Raw genomic sequence first — 19,738 nt, 5'->3', positions numbered from 1 at the left:
AGTTTTCAAAGGCTTGTGTGCCCATTGTGCGTTTCCTTGTGTCCCCCCGACCCCCCTCACATATGTTTATATTAATTAAAAAAAAACAAACATTGTATGTTATATATGAAATTGATTATATATTAAAATGCATATATATGCTTTACGTTTTTACCAAACCTGGTATTAACCATTAAGCTATATGCAGACAAAAAAAATTAAAATAAAAAAAATAAATAAATGAATCAGACTTCCAGGAATGTGATGCAACCGCCTCAGAGTTTTACACGATAGGAAGTGATATATGAGTGGTTACATAATTACACTTCCCGCCCATCACAATGTGAGGAGGAGATGAATCTCTTGTTTTCACTCTCATAAAAATGCATACATGTCAAACCTAATGATAATAAATATTCATACGCTGGTTTGACTTCTTTACATTCAATAGAAATCACCGACTTAACAATGTAACAATGTACAGTGTGATGCTGTTTTGGCCAACAGTTTCAACAGCTGCATTAGCTGATTACTGCAGTTAGTAAACTATAGTTTGGATGCAGACTTTAACCATCTGCAGAAGAAATAACATTCTGGTGAGCCTCTTCTCTCGTTTTGAAGAGCATAAAATGCTGTCTTCATACGCCAGTGAAGACAACCTTTAAGATAGTTATAAAATGAAAAACAAGTACTTGAAAGAGAGAGGCATGAAGTTATTGGTCAATGTGCACTTCATTATGACGCCTCGTGCAAACAGCTGCATAATACAAGGTATGTGACAAGAGTGAAATCTTTCCAAAGCTTAATTTAAAAGTTTTTAAATACAGTGAGGAGATACAGAGAGGATGGCCCTCCTCATTACTGCATCATTGTGCAACAAAGTAACCATCGCTAACAAGATCAACATGCTTTTCATTTACAGCTATAAATAGTCAACAGCAACACTCCCTTCTGCCAGTGCTCATTCTCCGGACTGTCTGACCTTGTTTATCTGTTGCCTATATTTTGAATAAAAACTAACTCTGCCTCTTTTATCTTCTGTCTTTACTCCTCACTTCCTCTCCTCCCTCTTAGACCATTCTGCTAAAACATTCACGGTCCATCATGTCACAGAGGAGCAGTCCGAGGACGGAGGGGCTGAAATAATCCTAGAAACCATGGAGGTCACTGCGGCCCAACCAACCGACACCACCATAGTCCCCACCACGCCTGCTGCTAGTACGACAGCCCCCACCACAACAACCACCAGAACCCCAACTAACGCTGATGCTCCCGCTACCACCACCACCCAGAGCACACGAGACTCTGAAAGACCAGCTCCAACCATTGTGCTCGTGCTGGATAACTTGAACAACAACAGTCGCCCCTCTCTGCACAGAGCTGGTGAGTGCTCGGGGCGCATGCTGTGAAAATGTACAGGCTGTGAATGTGGGGACAGAGTTGTGCAGTTTCACTTTACCAAGGCATGTATAAGTGTGAAATTGATTTAAACTCATGGTAATGCAAGTCGTTCCTTCTGAGGCCTCCAGGTTTAATATCCTGCTTGTTATTTCCAGGAAAGATCCTCAACTGTGAAGGGACTCTGGCATCTATTGAGCAGCCGGAGAAGCAGCACAGTTATGGTCGTAACGAAGGGGCCTGGATGAAGGATCCTCTAGCTAAGGACTCCAAGATCTACGTCACTAATTATTACTATGGCAACAACCTTGTAGAGTTTCGCAATCTGGACAACTTCAAGCAAGGTGATTTTTTTTTCAAAGTTTAATAACATGGAATTTCTTTACAGAATATAGCACCACTTTTGCTGCTATGTTGCCACTCTTGCACTTTAACCATGCACTTTAACCAGGTACAAGCCAGCTGTTTTACTGTTTATTATTTATTATTTATTATTATACATGCTTAGTAGCAGATCTTAGTTGATATATGCTTTTTATTATTTTATATTTTATTATAAAGGAATTGAATTGAATAGCCACACAGACATATACACACACACATAGCAACATGGACCTATACACACACGCACACACACACACACACACAGACATATACACCGGCTCGTTCACCTGCATGCTTGCTCTGTAGTTTTGGGGGTTAGTTAATCGCGGTAGCTTAGCTTAATTGTGATTGGGTCTCGGGACCTGGGACGGTTGCTGCTTGTGTTTCTGCCGGTTCTGTGCCTGTTTCGTGTCTGTTCTGTTTTTTTTTTTGCAGATTTCCAGTGCTCGATGTGCGCCTCCATGTGTGTTCTCGCATCCTCCAGAACAGTCGAGGGTCTGTTATGGTGTTCTGCAGGGTTCAGTGCTAGGGCCAAACTTGTTTAGTTTACACATGCAGCCGTTGGGAAGTATAATCCAGAATCACCGCATACACTTTCCAGAATGCAGCAGCGCGAGTGCTGACAGGAATCAGCAGGAGAGACCACGTCTCTCCAGTGTTGGCGTCGCTCCATTGGTTACCCGTAAAATTCAGAATCCAATTTAAAATTTTATTACTTGCGTATAAAGCCCAAAACGGCTTAGCTCCACAATATTTGCAAGACCTGATAGTGCCTTATGTTCCTGGCAGAGCTCTCCGTTCTCGGAGTGCAGGTTTAGTCGTAGTTCCTAGAGTATCTAAATGTAGATTTGGAGGGCGGGCGTTCTGCTATCAGGCACCATTACTATGGAACCAACTTCCAATCTGGGTTAAGGAGGCTAACACCACCTCCACCTTTAAAACTAAACGTAAAACCTTTCTGTTTAGTAAAGCCTATAGTTAGTGTTTAGTAAACCTCTAGTTAGTGTTAGTAGTTTACACATGCAGCCGTTGGGAAGTATAATCCAGAATCACGGCATACACTTTCATTGTTATGCTGATGATACGCAGCTCTATTTGTCTATGAAGCCGGATGAAACAGAACCGTTAGTTAAACTTCAGGCATGTCTTAGGGACATCAAGGACTGGATGTCCGGAAATGTTTTGCTTCTAAATTCAGATAAAACAGAGGTTATCAATTTTGGTCCAAAGCATCTTAGGAAGGGATTAGATGGTGTTGCGATGGCTTCCAGTGCAACTGTGAGAAACCTTGGTGTTGTTTTTGATCAGGATTTGTCGTTTAAACCATATGTTAATCAGGTTTGTAAAATAGCATTTTTCCATCTCCGTAATATCGCAAAGATTAGGAAAATCCTCTTGCAGAGTGATGCAGAAAAACTAGTTCATGCGTTTGTATCTTTTAGACTGGATTACTGTAATGTGTTGTTAGCAGGATGTCCAAGTAATTTGCTGAATAGGCTCCAGCTGATCCAAAATGCAGCAGCGCGAGTGCTGACAGGAATCAGCAGGAGAGACCACGTCTCTCCAGTGTTGGCGTCGCTCCATTGGTTACCCTTAAAATTCAGAATCCAATTTAAAATTTTATTACTTGTGTATAAAGCCCAAAACGGCTTAGCTCCACAATATTTGCAAGACCTGATAGTGCCTTATGTTCCTGGCAGAGCTCTCCGTTCTCGGAGTGCAGGTTTAGTCGTAACCTCTAGTTAGTGTTTAGTAAACCTCTAGCTGGTGTTGGTAAATCTCTAGGTAGTGTAAACTCTAGTGTGTTAGAGTCAGTAGTCATAGTTGCAGCTATTGAACAAGACTGTAATAGTTAGTCTCAAATATAGCTTGGTGGTAGATATGCTGCTATAGGCCTATGGTGCAGGGGGGACCGACATGATCCACTGGGCGGTGCCTCTCACCCTTCTTCTCCTCTCCTCTTCCCTTCTTCTATTCTCCTCCTCCATTTTTTGTTTATTTTAAGCCATAATTATTGTCCATTGTTCTTGTAGTTTGTGGTGCTGGCCATTGTGTCTTTCTCTCTCCTTTCTCTGTTATTCATTACCTCTGTCTGTTCTCTCTTTTCCTGCTCTGCCCAGCTGGTCTTCAGAAGGAGGTCGCCCCCTTATGATCCAGGTCCTGGTCCAGGTTTCTCCTTATGATCCAGGTCCTGGTCCAGGTTTCTACCCCCTTATGATCCAGGTCCTGGTCCAGGTTTCTACCCCCTTATGATCCAGGTCCTGGTCCAGGTTTCTACCCCCTTATGATCCAGGTCCTAGTCCAGGTTTCTCCTTATGATCCAGGTCCTGGTCCAGGTTTCTACCCCCTTATGATCCAGGTCCTGGTCCAGGTTTCTACCCCCTTATGATCCAGGTCCTATACCAGGTTTCTCCTTATGATCCAGGTCCTGGTCCAGGTTTCTACCCCCTTATGATCCAGGTCCTGGTCCAGGTTTCTACCCCCTTATGATCCAGGTCCTAGTCCAGGTTTCTACCCCCTTATGATCCAGGTCCTGGTCCAGGTTTCTACCCCCTTATGATCCAGGTCCTGGTCCAGGTTTCTTCCCTCCTAAAGGGGAGTTTTTCTTGCCACTGTTTTGCTTAAGGTTTTTCTCCCACTAGGGGAGTTTTTACCTGCCATTGTTTATATTATGTTTATGTAGTAATTGCTCGGGGGTTCATGTTCATGTTCTGGGTCTCTGGAAAGATCCTAGAGACAACTTCTGTTGTAATAGACGCTATATAAATAAAATGGAATTGAATTGAATTTTTGAGCAATCACAGCAAAGCGGTCATAAAAGGAGAGGGCCCTTAAAAAGAAAGAGGATACCACTACTGTCATTTAGCAGACACTTCTATCCAAAGCAACTTAGATCTGAGACACACACACCATGGAGCAATTAGGGTTAAGGCCTTGGTCAGGGGCCCAAGGTGGTTCATCTTGGTTACCATTCCGGGGCTTGAACCTGGGTCCACCTCTGTAGCCACTAGACTACCACCCCAAAGTACAACAATGTACTTCAGGCCACGACTAAGTGTTGTTATTAATTTGCTCTTCAGTCCTTTTCCTTTCAGTTATCCCAGGCTTTCTGTAAGATAAACTGGAGAAATGGCTTTAAGCTTAATTTGGACTTCACTGATGCCTTAAAAACAACTGGAGCAGATACTGCAATCACTGTAGGAACTGACAGTAACATGCAACACACTGGATGTTTAAAACAATCCCTTTTGTAGAGTAAGCATTCCATATTGGCTGGGTTAGCATTTGTATGATAGGTTTCACAAGACACTTCTATAGCACATGCATAACAATGTAAGATAAAATGTTATTGTAACCCTAGATTTGTCTTACTCTCATCACCTTTTTTGCGTGTATAGTTCTGTTCTCTAAGAACAGTGATACTGATTCATGTTGATCCTCCAAGCGTTGTGAGGTTGACGAGAACTGCTTTGTATTGGCTGTTTCATGGCTTCAGCAGGAAGGAGAGTCAACTCCGTTTACAACAACATCTACTGAGGAATTGGATTACACTCTCTAAGAGAGCTAAAATATGCTTTATTTGTCGGACTTGGCTTGTTGATCTTAATATGTTTGGATAATGGGCTTTCGAAAGTCACTAACATGTAAGGCATCCTGTAGTGTGGCGAGCCCACAGCTGTGCGCAGATGACTGGGTATCTTGGTGAGTAGCGGCGGTGCCTGCTGTTCCTTGACATGTGCTTTGGCTTTTCCTTTGAACTGAACACAGCCGAAGAGGATTAGGGGTGTGGGCTGGCTCTAGAGCGGAGGCCGGGCTGTGATTGGGGGTGGGAGAAGGGGATGGGGGGGTTCCCGCTGCACATTGTTTTTGTTCTTCATTGGCCTTCATCCTTATCTACATCAGACTTCCTGAGGTTTGAAAGTTAGGATAGCAGATAGGATGTGATTAGATAGTGACACCTATAGTACAAAGTTTGTTTGTTCAGGGGGGAACTCCTAAAACAACGGTATCTCTCTCATGTAAAATCAGTGTGCACACAGTCTGGCACTGTAAAAACTACAGCCTAGCAAAGGCAACCCTACGCATCCGATCCGTGCTACGCAAAGTGTAATGCATCTCTTGTTCTGCCAAATCTAGAAGGGGTATATTTACTTTTCATTTCACCGGCTGACTGCATACAGTTTTATCGTATTTGTCATGTATCTGTCTGTCAATCAAAAAAACCTCTGCAGCTGTAGAAATTACTTTCTTCTTTCCTTCCAAGGCTGAACTGTGTTATATTCTTTAATATTATATTAAAGCGACACTACGTAACTTTTCCACCTTAATATCATATTTCCAGAGTCATTGTGATGGTACATCAACTTCCAACAGGTTTAATGACACCTCTATCATGGTCTGAGGGGTCTGTATCACCTTCACTGGCACTATGTAACTTTGAGGAGCATGGTAGGAACCCTGCCACACTAAAAAACTACAAATCGTTACGACTTTGACTGCTTTACGGCATACGTCACTTCCCCCTCCTTCCCGATTCGCAGTCGAGACGAAAATGGGCGGGGCTTGGAGCGCGGAGCTCCGCAGAAGCTGTTGCTGCGTTATGGCTGCAGCAGCTCCACATAACAGACGTGGGGAAAAGACCCTAATGGTTTAACTTTTCAACGGTTTCCTGCTCGGAGGCAGAACCACGCAGGCCAAGTATCTGATATAACAAAGTAAAAGAGTGAAAGAGCCGTCGGCTCGCTTTGGATCGCGGCTGTAACGACCAAACACACAGTAAAGCATGATTTATGGTTCTGCGTTAAATCGACGCAGACCCACGGCGTAGGGTACGTGGCGACGCGCAACGTACGGTGCGTGTCGCCGCGTACCCTACGCCGTAGGCTCTGCGTCGATTTAACGCAGAACCATAAACAGCCTTAAACCACAAACACTCACACAGACGGGTCGGATCAAAACACAGGTTTTATTCCCCACTTCTCCAGCTAAACGCAGTTGCTGGCCAGCTCTCTGCGGAGCAATTAACCCCAATCTTCAGATAAAACTAGTTTGTTGAGGAAAAAATATTAACTCTATTTGTAGCTGCAGAGGAAAAAAATAATCTCACGAGGAAAACAAAAATATTGCTCACGCCTCTTCAACATAATATAGCAGTCAAAAAAAAAGAAAAGAGAAGTAAGAGGGATACAAAACATGTACTGTATGTTGTACTATTATACAAATTTATTGAAACACATGGCTCTTCAGGGATTCAGGGATCTCTTAGGGATTTCATATGGATCCAGACCGTTAATAATCATTATTTTCTCCATATACTGCTCCCTGGCTTCCTTGTTTAAGGTATCCCGGTAAATTCCAGTTCCTTTCCAGCAGTTTAACATCTTTTTTTGCGTTCCTTCTGTTCACTTGGTGAAACAGAAAAGCGTCCTGTCTTCTCTCATCAAAACAAATACTGCGGTCACGCCATCTACGCTTCGGAGAGGCGCAGTCGCGCTATCTGCGCTTGGAAATCGATTGCGCGTCTACAGCGCGTTGTACGGTAAAGCGTGTGGACGGCTTCAAAACGGTTATTATTATTATTTTCACGTCTTGAAATAGATACATATGTCATTCCTTTTTGTAGTTTTACTAAAGTCTAACAAAATGATAAAAAAAAAAAAAAAAAAAACAATCCCATTCAGAATCCCCTTCATTTCTATATAGGCAGATTAAAAAAAATCATAAAAAAATCAAATCAAATACTAGTCAACACACTGTAAGATATTCTTTTTCAGCATGTCCTCAAGTACCTCTGACATCATTTTCAAGTTCTTTTACCCTAGCATTTTCTAATAATTACATCCTAAAATCATACCCAATACACATGAATATAGGCAGATTTCAAAAATTCATAAAAAAATCTAATCAAATACTAGTCAGCACACTGTAAGATATTCTTGTTCAGCATGTCCTCAAGGACCTCTGACATCATTTTCAAGTTCTTTTACCCTAGCATTTTCTAATAATTACATCCTAAAATCATACCCAATACACATGAATATAGGCAGATTTCAAAAATTCATAAAAAAATCCAAATCAAATACTAGTCAGCACACTGTAAGATATTCTTGTTCAGCATGTCCTCAAGTACCTCTGACATCATTTTCAAGTTCTTTTACCCTAGCATTTTCTAATAATTACATCCTAAAATCATACCCAATACACATGAATATAGGCAGATTTCAAAAATTCATAAAAAAATCTAATCAAATACTAGTCAGCACACTGTAAGATATTCTTGTTCAGCATGTCCTCAAGGACCTCTGACATCATTTTCAAGTTCTTTTACCCTAGCATTTTCTAATAATTACATCCTAAAATCATACCCAATACACATGAATATAGGCAGATTTCAAAAATTCATAAAAAAAATCAAATCAAATACTAGTCAGCACACTGTAAGATATTCTTGTTCAGCATGTCCTCAAGGACCTCTGACATCATTTTCAAGTTCTTTTACCCTAGCATTTTCTAATAATTACATTCTAAAATCATACCCAATACACATGAATATAGGCAGATTTCAAAAATTCATAAAAAAAATCAAATCAAATACTAGTCAGCACACTGTAAGATATTCTTGTTCAGCATGTCCTCAAGTACCTCTGACATCATTTTCAAGTTCTTTTACCCTAGCATTTTACTAAAGTCTAACAAAATGATAAAAAAACAAAAAAAAAACAATCCCATTCAGAATCCCCTTCATTTCTATATAGGCAGATTAAAAAAATTCATAAAAAAATCAAATCAAATACTAGTCAGCACACTGTAAGATATTCTTGTTCAGCATGTCACTTTTCACTTTCACTTTTGGCTGGTTTTGAGGTAACCTGGTCTTGATCAAACTGTCAATTGGATTTTGATGTTTGGCTTATTAAAGTCTTCCCTAATTCTCATCATGCCTCTGCCTTGTGTGTGCTGTAGGTGTGGCTTTACCATTGTAACAATAGACATGTGGACCCAAGATCCGGGTAAAAGGATGGATAGCAGATCTGGTTTTTAGTCTCTTCATCAGATTTGAACGTAATCGCAAAAGCACAGAAACACTACTGCCAAACAGGGAAGAGACTTAACCAAATTGAAATTATCACCAGACAGTGAGCAGTCTAAAAAGTGAATAATGTAATTAAAAACTCTTTAGCTCATGAGTGTCATGTTGAATTACTGCAGATTTTTTTAAAATATTTGGATGGTAAATTGATATCAGATGCACATTCAGTTCTATATATTACAATATCATTAGAAAATTCAAGTAAAATCTTTTATAACTTGTCCCCAGGTAATCCAGATACAAATTTCATGTTGAACAACTGCTGAAATTTTCAATAACAAAGTAGGCCAAGTATTCTAAAATGGTCATTTAAGTCTAACCATTGTCTGATTATAGTATTATTGTTTTTATTATTATTATTGTATTATTATTATTATTATTATTATTATTATTATTATTATTATTATTATTATTATTACTAGTAGTAGTAGTAGTAGTAGAAGTAGTAGTAGTAATTTGCTTATGGCACACATATTCATTATGCTGAATGTAGAAAATATCAACAATTCAAGTGAATTCACCATACCACCAAGTTAGCATAAATAAAGACAAGGCACTACAGGTTCACTGTATAATAATAATAATAATAATAATAATAATAATAATAATAATAATACCACTGGTTCTTGGGGTAACTGTACCAAATATTAATGTCCATGGACCACTGGTTCTTGGTAACTGTATCAAATATTAATGTCCATGGACCACTGGTTCTTGGTAACTGTACCAAATATTAATGTCCATGAACCACTGGTTCTTGGTAACTGTACCAAATATTAATGTCCATGGACCACTGGTTCTTGGGGTAACTGTACCAAATATTAATGTCCATGGACCACTGGTTCTTGGGGTAACTGTACCAAATATTAATGTCCATGGACCACTGGTTCTTGGGGTAACTGTACCAAATATTAATGTCCATGGACCACTGGTTCTTGGTAACTGTACCAAATATTAATGTCCATGGACCACTGGTTCTTGGTAACTGTACCAAATATTAATGTCCATGGACCACTGGTTCTTGGTAACTGTATCAAATATTAATGTCCATGGACCACTGGTTCTTGGTAACTGTACCAAATATTAATGTCCATGGACCACTGGTTCTTGGTAACTGTATCAAATATTAATGTCCATGGACCACTGGTTCTTGGTAACTGTACCAAATATTAATGTCCATGGACCACTGGTTCTTGGGGTAACTGTACCAAATATTAATGTCCATGGACCACTGGTTCTTGGTAACTGTACCAAATATTAATGTCCATGGACCACTGGTTCTTGGTAACTGTACCAAATATTAATGTCCATGGACCACTGGTTCTTGGTAACTGTACCAAATATTAATGTCCATGGACCACTGGTTCTTGGTAACTGTACCAAATATTAATGTCCATGGACCACTGGTTCTTGGGGTAACTGTACCAAATATTAATGTCCATGCACCACTGGTTCTTGGGGTAACTGTACCAAATATTAATGTCCATGGACCACTGGTTCTTGGTAACTGTACCAAATATTAATGTCCATGGACCACTGGTTCTTGGTAACTGTACCAAATATTAATGTCCATCGACCACTGGTTCTTGTTAACTGTACCAAATATTAATGTCCATGGACCACTGGTTCTTGGTAACTGTACCAAATATTAATGTCCATGGACCACTGGTTCTTGGGGAAACTGTACCAAATATCCACACATAGACATACAAAAGATGACAATAATCCAACTCAAAAAGGGGGAAAAAACATTCACTACAATTCCTGAAATAATAAATTGAACCAAAAATAAAAGATTAAGTAAACAACCATCCACATCTTAAGTAGCAATATTTGCTACTATCACCAGATCTGTTCCACTTTTGAGCAAAATAGTTTGCAACGACTCTATAATTTATAATATACCCATACCTCTATTTATAGTAGTATAAATATATTACATATCATAATATACTCATACATTATAATATACTCACTTCTAAACTATATATACACTCATAGCCTACAGTGATTTAGAATATATTTACTATTACATTTATAATATATATAATATACATACAATTTGCACAATAATTGAGTGACGTCAATGCAGACCCTCTATTGGCCCTTTATGGAGCCCGATGACTTCAAGGGTTCTGTGGTTTTTGGGACAGAAGTTTCTTGCATATTTGTGGGGTGGGGCTAAATAAGAAAACACTAACGTACCTTTTTTTTTTGTTTTTTCAAGGACGTTGGAGTAACTTGTTCAAACTGCCTTACAACTGGATCGGCACAGGCCACGTGGTTTACAGCGGAGCTTTCTACTACAACAGGGCATTCACCAAGAACATCATCAAGTATGATCTGAGGATGCGATACGTAGCAGCCTGGACGCTGCTGCACGATGTCGTCTACGAGGACACCACCCCGTGGAAGTGGAGGGGCCACTCGGATATCGACTTTGCAGTGGATGAAAGTGGCCTGTGGGTGATCTACCCTTCCATCGACTACGACTACAACCAGCAGGAGGTGATCGTCATCAGTAAACTTGATCCTGGGGACCTGTCTTTGAAAAAGGAGACGACCTACAGGACAGGGCTCAAACGGAAATCTTACGGAAACTGCTTCATAATCTGCGGTGTCCTTTATGCTGTCGATGTGTACAACCAGAAAGAGGGTGAGGTGAACTATGCTTATGACACCCACACCAACACCGAAGCAATGCCACATCTACCCTTCACCAACGAGTACTCCTTCACCACCCAGATTGACTACAATCCCAAGGAAAAGCTTTTGTACGCCTGGGACAACGGCAATCAGGTCACGTACCAGGTGAACTTTCTTGACGAGTGATGGCACTTGCCAGTAAAGTGTCGTCGGCCTGCCAGTACAGTATTCAGTATTTGCCAGCCTTTAAGCAGCCATATTGGACTCAGCGGGACAAAAGATGAACCTAAACCAGCATTCCAGTACCAGTGCATGCTCTTCAAATAACTGACCTCAAAGTGCACCCAACATAGTTGCCTTAAATACATATTGGGACGTCGTAATGTCTAATATTACAGTGGACTGACTAAGGAAAAGTGGAAATAATCTCAAGGGTTGGGTTGAAATTCACTGAGAAGGATCAATATTTCTTGATCTGATTATCCATGGAAGTCGACACACTGCCTAACTAGCAGAAAACCATATTTGGGAGCCATTTCTCTCCTTTTCAAATAAGTTTATACTTTGTATTGAAATTGAAGACTGGAAAGGACCACATGACTTTTACACAGTTTCACCATTTTAGCTGTTTTAGAATCATATTTAATTGACAGTTTACCTAATAAACCATGGTCGTACACATCTGGTTTCCTTTGATAATCCTTGAGATGTGGGTTCAGTCCAGGCACACCTAAGTTTTATTTGGCTTTGCCTCCTAAGTATTCAACTCGACCCGCAGCATTATTTCTGCTTGTTACCGTGCCGACGCCTTTGGACTCCATCCTGTCACCGTGTTAATCAGGAATCTGCTCATTCATTATTCCGGGGTCACAATGCTTCCTGGCTCTTCACCACTGATCCTGTTTTGAAGATTGTGTTGGGTGTAATATAAACTTCAAAAAAGAAGAAAAAAAACGTCTAAGCATTTTTATGATTTTTGTTTTTTATATCTACATAAGTTAATTTAGCGGTATCATGTCTTTTTCTGTGTGAAAATATGCAGCTTGTCAGTTTAATAATACTTACATAACTACCACATGTATTGTAGATGAGCATTCAAACATTTTTAGTGCGTACTGCGATCAATCAAGCGATAAACAATTAGCTGCATTAGCTTCTGTGAAAAACCATGAAAATCTTTGTTTTTTTTACTGACACGGTGAGAATTATAAGCTTTACAACACAGGAGGTAACCTGGAATTCATAGTTTTGTTTTGGTCTGTATGTCATTAACCATTCACAGCGACTTCATTTTGTTCATTAAGTTGTTGTTCTTTAAGATGATTCATTTGGCCATGTCAATTGCAGTGAAGTAATTTGCTCAAGTCTCAAGAAAATGTAACATAGAGTGTTGTTTAAAACCAGGGTGTATTTTGTTCCTTGAAATAAAAATCCCATAATGAAGACGTCTTTTGAACTTTGTAAATCCGCCCACGGACCCCCGGTACCGGATAGGACGGCCGGCCCTGCCCCTCATGTGAAAGGGAGGGAGAACTATTCCTCAAATCTTCTGTTTTCTGGAAAATAGAGCGTTCACAGGCTGTGTTTAGTTGAAGGGTAAAGGTCTTCATGCTCTTCTTCATCTCAATCCCAAAATACACAAGAGCACGGCCTGTGTCATAATAACAAGGGCACGGCTGCCTGCGTCTTGGCTGGGAAGATGGAAATCTGCAGCCACTGCTCCAAGTCCTCCAACGCTGGAGGTGCACGCAGAAATAAACCCAGAGCTAAACGGTGGGTGTGGTACTTCCATGCATGTGGTCCTCATTTCACAAATAGTCTTTGTAAAAAAGATGTCAGGACAATGTGTCTGTTTTGACAGTCCCATAATGTCCAGTTCAGTAATGGATGAAAGGAAAGAGCATTTAATGAGTCCAGCTCTCATTGTGCAATCAATCATGAACTCTGTCATGAAATCCTGGGATGTTGTTTGAATAGAACAATGACGTTCTTACTTGTTGAGGTGATGAAGACTGACAACTGGGGTGACCTATGCTGCTTTACTTCAGGGTCAGCGCCAAGACTTGACTCTGTTCACGACAGCAGAGCCTCATGTTTATGTCACCACATACAGTACTCTTCATTTACGGTATCACAGTGAGCAGTGTTGGGACTAACGCGTTATTTAGTAACGCGTTACAGTAACGCCGTTAGTTTTGCGGTAACTAATACTCTAATGCATTACTTTTTAAATTCAGTAACGCAGTTACCGTTACCAAACGGTGCGTTACTCCGTTATTTCTGGAGACTGGAGGAAACGTAGTGTGTGTGTTCAAAAACATGACGGTCATGAGCCAAGAGAAGGAGAGTTTCTCAACGTGGAGATATTGTCATTACAGAAATCCCTCGTTTTTCGCAGAGGTTACGTTCCAAAAAGAACCCGTGATAAGTGAAATTCTTTTTACAATTATTATAGAAGGCTTCAAATTGCAGAGATCAGCACCGCCTCGCACGTATTCCACTGCTCTTCTGAGCCGCTGCATCCCGACCATGTAGCGACTTTTTCTCCTAAAGCCGCGGTGCAGGAGGGTTTTTTGGAGAGAAGAAAATAGTTATGGGTCGTTGTTGTCGCTCTTTTTTCTTCTGGGCAAAAAGATTCTTATAAACCGACACCATGGATTATATCTGAGACTGTAATGAACGATTCATCAAAGTTCCCGTTCTTGAGCTGCTGCTGAAGCTCATTGGCCGTTCTCAGTTTGTTGCTAAGAGACCAACATTATTGACACAGGAAGTGAAGAAGCGGGGAGACTGTTTAGCTAATCAGAATTCAGAACACGATGCACAATGCAAATCCATACAGTACCTGCTGAAATGAAGGCTAGAGGGGATTAATGGGAGCATTTAAAATGTGTTTTTATTTAAAGTAACTAAAAAGTTACTTTTCATAGTAACGCATTACTTTTTGGTCTAAGTAACTGAGTTACTAACTGAGTTACTTTTTTAATGAAGTAACTAGTAACGGTAACTAGTTACTATTTTTCAGTAACTAAGCACAACACTGCTGGTGAGTACGTCTCTCTTCCCCATGTTGCATGACAGAATCTCCACCATATGAAACATATCAGTCATATCCAAGAACGGATTTTGTTGAAGACAGATGCTTACAGGCTGCAGTTTTACTGAGATTTCCTCTCTTTCATCCACCCACTCCCACTACGGACCCAGTTCATCAGGCCTGATGTGTTTCAGTTCTTATATAAACATAAAGGAAAAGCTGATACAAATGCAGCCGTGACCCTGCATGCACATGAAGTCATTACTGAAGTCATACTCAAGTCATTTCAAAAATATGACAGAAATGAGAGAAGATTGACCTCAAACATGGTTGCTGTGGTCTTCTGACCTAATTGAAAACCAGTCTAATGTTACATTTTCACCTGACTTTTAACACTAAACTGCTCAATTCAAGTCAGGCTACTGTCTGCTGAGAGTCTGAATAAATCCAACAAGAGGCAATCACATATTAAGGACAGTGTGTCTGATTGAACATGCAGTCCAATCTAGCTCTCAAAGTCAGGCTGTAAATGATTCCACTAAGAAGACAACCACCTTTAATCTTTGTCTGGTGCAGTTAGTACAGAAATCAAAGGATGAAACGCTAACTCAGACATTAGCAGCTTACTGAGAGTCAAATGGCGTTAAAGCACACTTCACTCTTCTCGATTTCAAATAAATTGTTTCTGTAAATTTAGAAAGCTGTAGGAATGCATTGGGACTTCTTTTAGACTTAGATAAAGGGATTTTAGATATAACATGTTGCAGACACTTAAGAGAGTACACAATGAAGAATGAGTGAACGGAAACGGGGCTTGTGACGGCTCAAGTGTCATGCAGGAGAGAATGCAACTTCAATGTGCCTTTAATTAAAACCTTTTGGGCCATTTCCTGTAGCAGTCCCTAAGAGAATGTTGTGGATACGCAGGATGTAGAAGCCGAACAACGGACATTGAACCTACAAGGCCATTTCATAGCTAGACGAAGATGTGTGCTTCATCAGCCGTCTGTCCACTTCTTTAGCGTTGCAAAATCTCACGAGCTAAATGTAGCCTGAAGGTCGAAAACTCAATAAAAATCCAATTTGTAGTGTTTCCATCTGAGCTTATCTACAGGATTTGGCCCACACTTAGCAATATACAAGGCTCTTTGTAGAGGGGGCTTTCCTGCATAAGGTTAAGAATAATGACAAAGGAGCGCACCAAAGGAGGCCATTGTGTGAGATACAATAGAGGCTTTCAGAAATGATTGAGGTGGATTAATGGCTGTGTCGGGACTTCACATCAGTACTTTTTAGCAGAGGCGCAGATATATATTGTGAAAGCCACCCATGGAATTAGGCGTGTTATCAAGTTTATAGGCCGCAGGGCGTAAACAAAGCTCAAAAAAGACATTAATGAATGTAAAATATTCTCCGAAACACATCGAAGGTCATCTTCATGATTTGTTGATCTGAAACCCATTATTTATTTTTATGTGAAAACAATCATCTTTAATGTTAGATGCAGAGCAGGTAGTTAGACATATATCAAGAGTTTTAAAGAAAAAAACATAGACAGTCACTGACTTCTTTGGGGTAAAAGATTACTTGATGCAATGCACCATCTGTTCATTATAGTGACAGCAAATACATCTGTCAACAATCACAAACAATAGAACTATGTTGCATCTGGAGCTTATCTAAACGCTTATCTAAATATGATTCATTTCATGGATACATAATTGGAAAAGCAAACAGTAGTTAAGCAATCCCTTATTTAACAATCATTCTTTACCATCCAGCCAAATCATGGCTATCTGAACTTTTGCATGGACATTGTTGCTCCCACAAAGACAGTGCACTGCTTCCCCAACAAATAAACCTGGGATTACCAGCAGTGTTAAACTTAACATGAAAAAGAGGGCATTGGAAGCAGGGGACCAAGCAGAGCTGAGGTGTGCAGGGTGAGTTGAAGACCAGCCTGAAGGAGGCAAAGGAGGCTTACAGACAGAAGGTGGAACAGAAGCTGCAGGAGAACAACATGAGGGAAGTCTGGGGTATGAGAGCAAACCAGCTTAACCAATTCTACAATAGGTTTGATTGCCCTTCTCCAGGTGCTAACGGCTGCTCATCACCTTCTCCTGCACCTCGCCCACCTAACTGCACACTGCTAGCCTCAACCCCACACCCTCACTACCCACAGCTATACCTCCTCCCCTGCCATCATGGTGGGTCAGGTCACTGGTGAGCTGAGGAGACTGCGCCCCAGGAAAGCAGCCGGCTCTGATGGAGTCTGCCCTAGACTCCTCAAGGCGTGTGCTGTGGAACTGGGAGAGCCTCTGCAGCACATATTTAATCTGAGCCTCCAACTGGGGAAGGTCCCCACGCCGTGGAAAACATCCTGCCTCATACCGGTTCCAAATAAGCCACACCCAAGTGAGCTGAACGACTTTAGGCCAGTTGCACTGACTTCACACATCTCCAAGACCATGGAACGTCTGCTTCTTCCCATCCTCAGACCCCAGGTACACCATGCACTCGATCCTCTGCAGTTCCCCTACCAAGAGAAGGTGGGCGTGGAGGATGCGATCACCTACCTTCTGCACAAGGCTCACTCTCACCTGGACAAGGGGAAAGCGCTGTGAATGGCCACCTGTTGTCTTGGATTAGTGACTACCTGACGGAGAGACCACAGTACGTCAGGCTGAAGGACTGCCTCTCTGAGAGCCTGGTCTGCAGCACTGGTGCTGCACAGGGGACTGTGCTCTCACCGCCCTGTTCACCCTGTATACCTCTGACTTCAAGTACAACACGGAGTCTTGCCACATCCAGAAGTTCTCTGATGACTCTGCGATCGTGGCATGTATCAGGGATGGACAGGAAGGAGAGTATAGGAGCCTGGTGGATAGCTATGTGCGGTGGTGCAGGCTAAACCATCTGCAGCTGAATGCCACCAAGACCAAGGAGTTGGTGGTGGACTGCAGGAGGTCTCAGCCTGCACTGCCACCAGTCACCATTGAGGGGGTCGTTGTGGAGGTGGTCAATACCTAATCCTGGACAATAAACTGGACTGGTCAGCCAACATCCATGCCCTCTACGAAAAGGGTCAGAGCCGGATCTACTTTCTGAGGAGATTGACATCCTGCAATGTCTGCGGCAAACTCCTGCAGATGTTTTACCAGTCTGTTGTTGCCAGTGTCCTTCTCTATGCTGTGGTGTGTTGGGGAGGTAGCATCAAGAAGAGGGACGCAGGGCGACTGGACAGACTGGTGAGGAGGGCAGGAGCTGTTGTTGGCACTGAACTGGACTGTCTGACAACAGTGTCTCAGAGAAGGAGCCTGAGCACGCTGCTGACCATCCTGGAGAATGAACACCATCCACTGCACAGTGCTCTCAATAAATGGAGAAGCATATTCAGTGACAGACTCCTCTCACTGTCATGCTCATCAAACAGGCTGAGGAACTCTTTTGTTCCCAGAGCTCTACAATGCCTCACTGAAGGGGAGGAGGGAGCTGGGTGTCTGCATAGGTTTACCTCAGCCAGCCCCATCACCCACCCACAGACTCATTTCTGTAATTTATTTATTTATCTCTTGTACTTTGCACTACTCACTCAAGCTACACTGTCTCTACTCCCCCTGAATATGTCTTCCTAAATGTATGTAATTTGTGTATGCGTGTCTGAATGTCTGGAGTTGTGAGTCAATTGTCTACTGTTAAGTGTTTTTTGTAGTGTGTTTTTCAGCTACTGGATGCCCTAAATTTCTTTTTATCAATAAAGTATCTATCTATCTATCTATCTATCTATCTATCTATCTATCTATCTATCTATCTATCTATCTATCTATCTATCTATCTATCTATCTATCTATCTATCTATCTATCTATCTATCTATCTATCTATCTATCTATCTATCTATCTATCTATCTATCTATCTATCTATATCTATAATTAATTAGGATTGAGAATATACTTTTCTCAAACAGGAAGAAAGCAAGTGCAGTAACCTTGATTTGAGCCTTTGAAGATCAAGATTATACTATACATTGCTTTGAGCCTCTCCAGTGGTCCAAACATTCTGACCACACACACACTAAGTGAAAAATGCTGTCTAATATCACAATCTGAAAAAGGTTCTGGGGTGTGTTTGGAAAGAGTGGACAGTACATTTTCATTGTCTGTGTGGATATTAGAGACCTAGGTAGGTGACCAATCTGATAGAGAGAAACTGTTCTGTACAAATGGATTTGTGCATCTCCAAAACAGTTTTGTGGAGGGGCTGCGAGTCAGAAGAGTTCAGAAACAACTGACTTTTAATCCAGAAACATGGTGTTAGGGGATGGACTGAAGTCAGTTCCTAGGCTACTCTCTGGATGAGGCGTAGCAGCAGTTATACTCTGAGCCCCTCTCGGATGACCGAACTTCTCACCCTATATCCCACAAACATCGACAGGGCCGGTCCACTTCGCAACATTTTTACCAGCAGGTCAACCTCCAGAGTGCCAAATAACATCAAAGGATACAAGTATCCTGCAAGTGGCTCAGGACTGGAAAATGGAAGTGGACTTGGACAAAAAGCTTGTCTTCCCCCAAGATATCGTGGCTACAACACTCCAGCCAGACATTCAATTCAATTCAATTCAATTCAATTCAATTCAATTCAATTCAATTCAATTCAATTCAATTCAATTCAATTCAATTTTATTTATATAGCGTCTAATACAACAGATGTTGTCTCTAGACGCTTTCCAGAGATCCAGAACATGAACATAAACATAAACCCCCGAGCAATTATTACATAAACAATGGCAGGTAAAAACTTCTCTAGTGGGAGAAAAACCTTAAGCCAAACAGTGGCAAGAAAAACTCCCCTTTAGGAGGGAAGAAACCTTGAGCAGGACCAGGCTCATAAGGGGGGACCCTCCTGCCGAAGGCCAGACTGGGAGAGTCGGGAGCGTCAGCAGCACACAGCAGACATGTGGAAGCAGCAGCAGGATGACCAGAGGGGAGGGGACGCAGGCAGGCGGAAGCAGCAACAGGATGATCAGAGGAAGGGGGGGGGCGTCAGCAGCACACAGCAGACATCCACGTAGGCAGGTGGAAGCAGCAATGGGATGACCGGGGATGGGGGGGGGGACCGGGACCGGAGGGGGGGACCGGGACCGCAGGTCAGAACGCAGGTCCCGAGGCTCCGGCCTGCAAACATGCACAAAAGAGAAAAAAG

The 19,738-nt window shown here is 41.6% G+C and overlaps 1 protein-coding gene across 1 annotated transcript in view; it reads left to right on the top strand.

Moving 5' to 3' along the window:
* The window catches only part of olfml2a (olfactomedin-like 2A), a 53,948-nt gene extending 42,224 nt beyond the window's left edge, over positions 1-11,724 (top strand). Inside the window, exons 6-8 of the mRNA XM_061729696.1 lie at positions 1,054-1,362; positions 1,536-1,721; positions 11,079-11,724. Coding sequence (XP_061585680.1) covers positions 1,054-1,362; positions 1,536-1,721; positions 11,079-11,683 — 1,100 coding nt within the window. The 3' untranslated portion in view covers positions 11,684-11,724. The remainder of the gene's footprint in view (positions 1-1,053; positions 1,363-1,535; positions 1,722-11,078) is intronic.
* Positions 11,725-19,738: the final 8,014 nt, after the last annotated feature.

This window comes from Cololabis saira, chromosome 9, assembly GCF_033807715.1.
Source record: "Cololabis saira isolate AMF1-May2022 chromosome 9, fColSai1.1, whole genome shotgun sequence".
Lineage (NCBI taxonomy): Eukaryota > Metazoa > Chordata > Actinopteri > Beloniformes > Belonidae > Cololabis > Cololabis saira.
The sequence above is the reverse complement of the archived record's forward strand: the minus strand, read 5'-3'. Positions and strand labels throughout refer to the sequence as shown.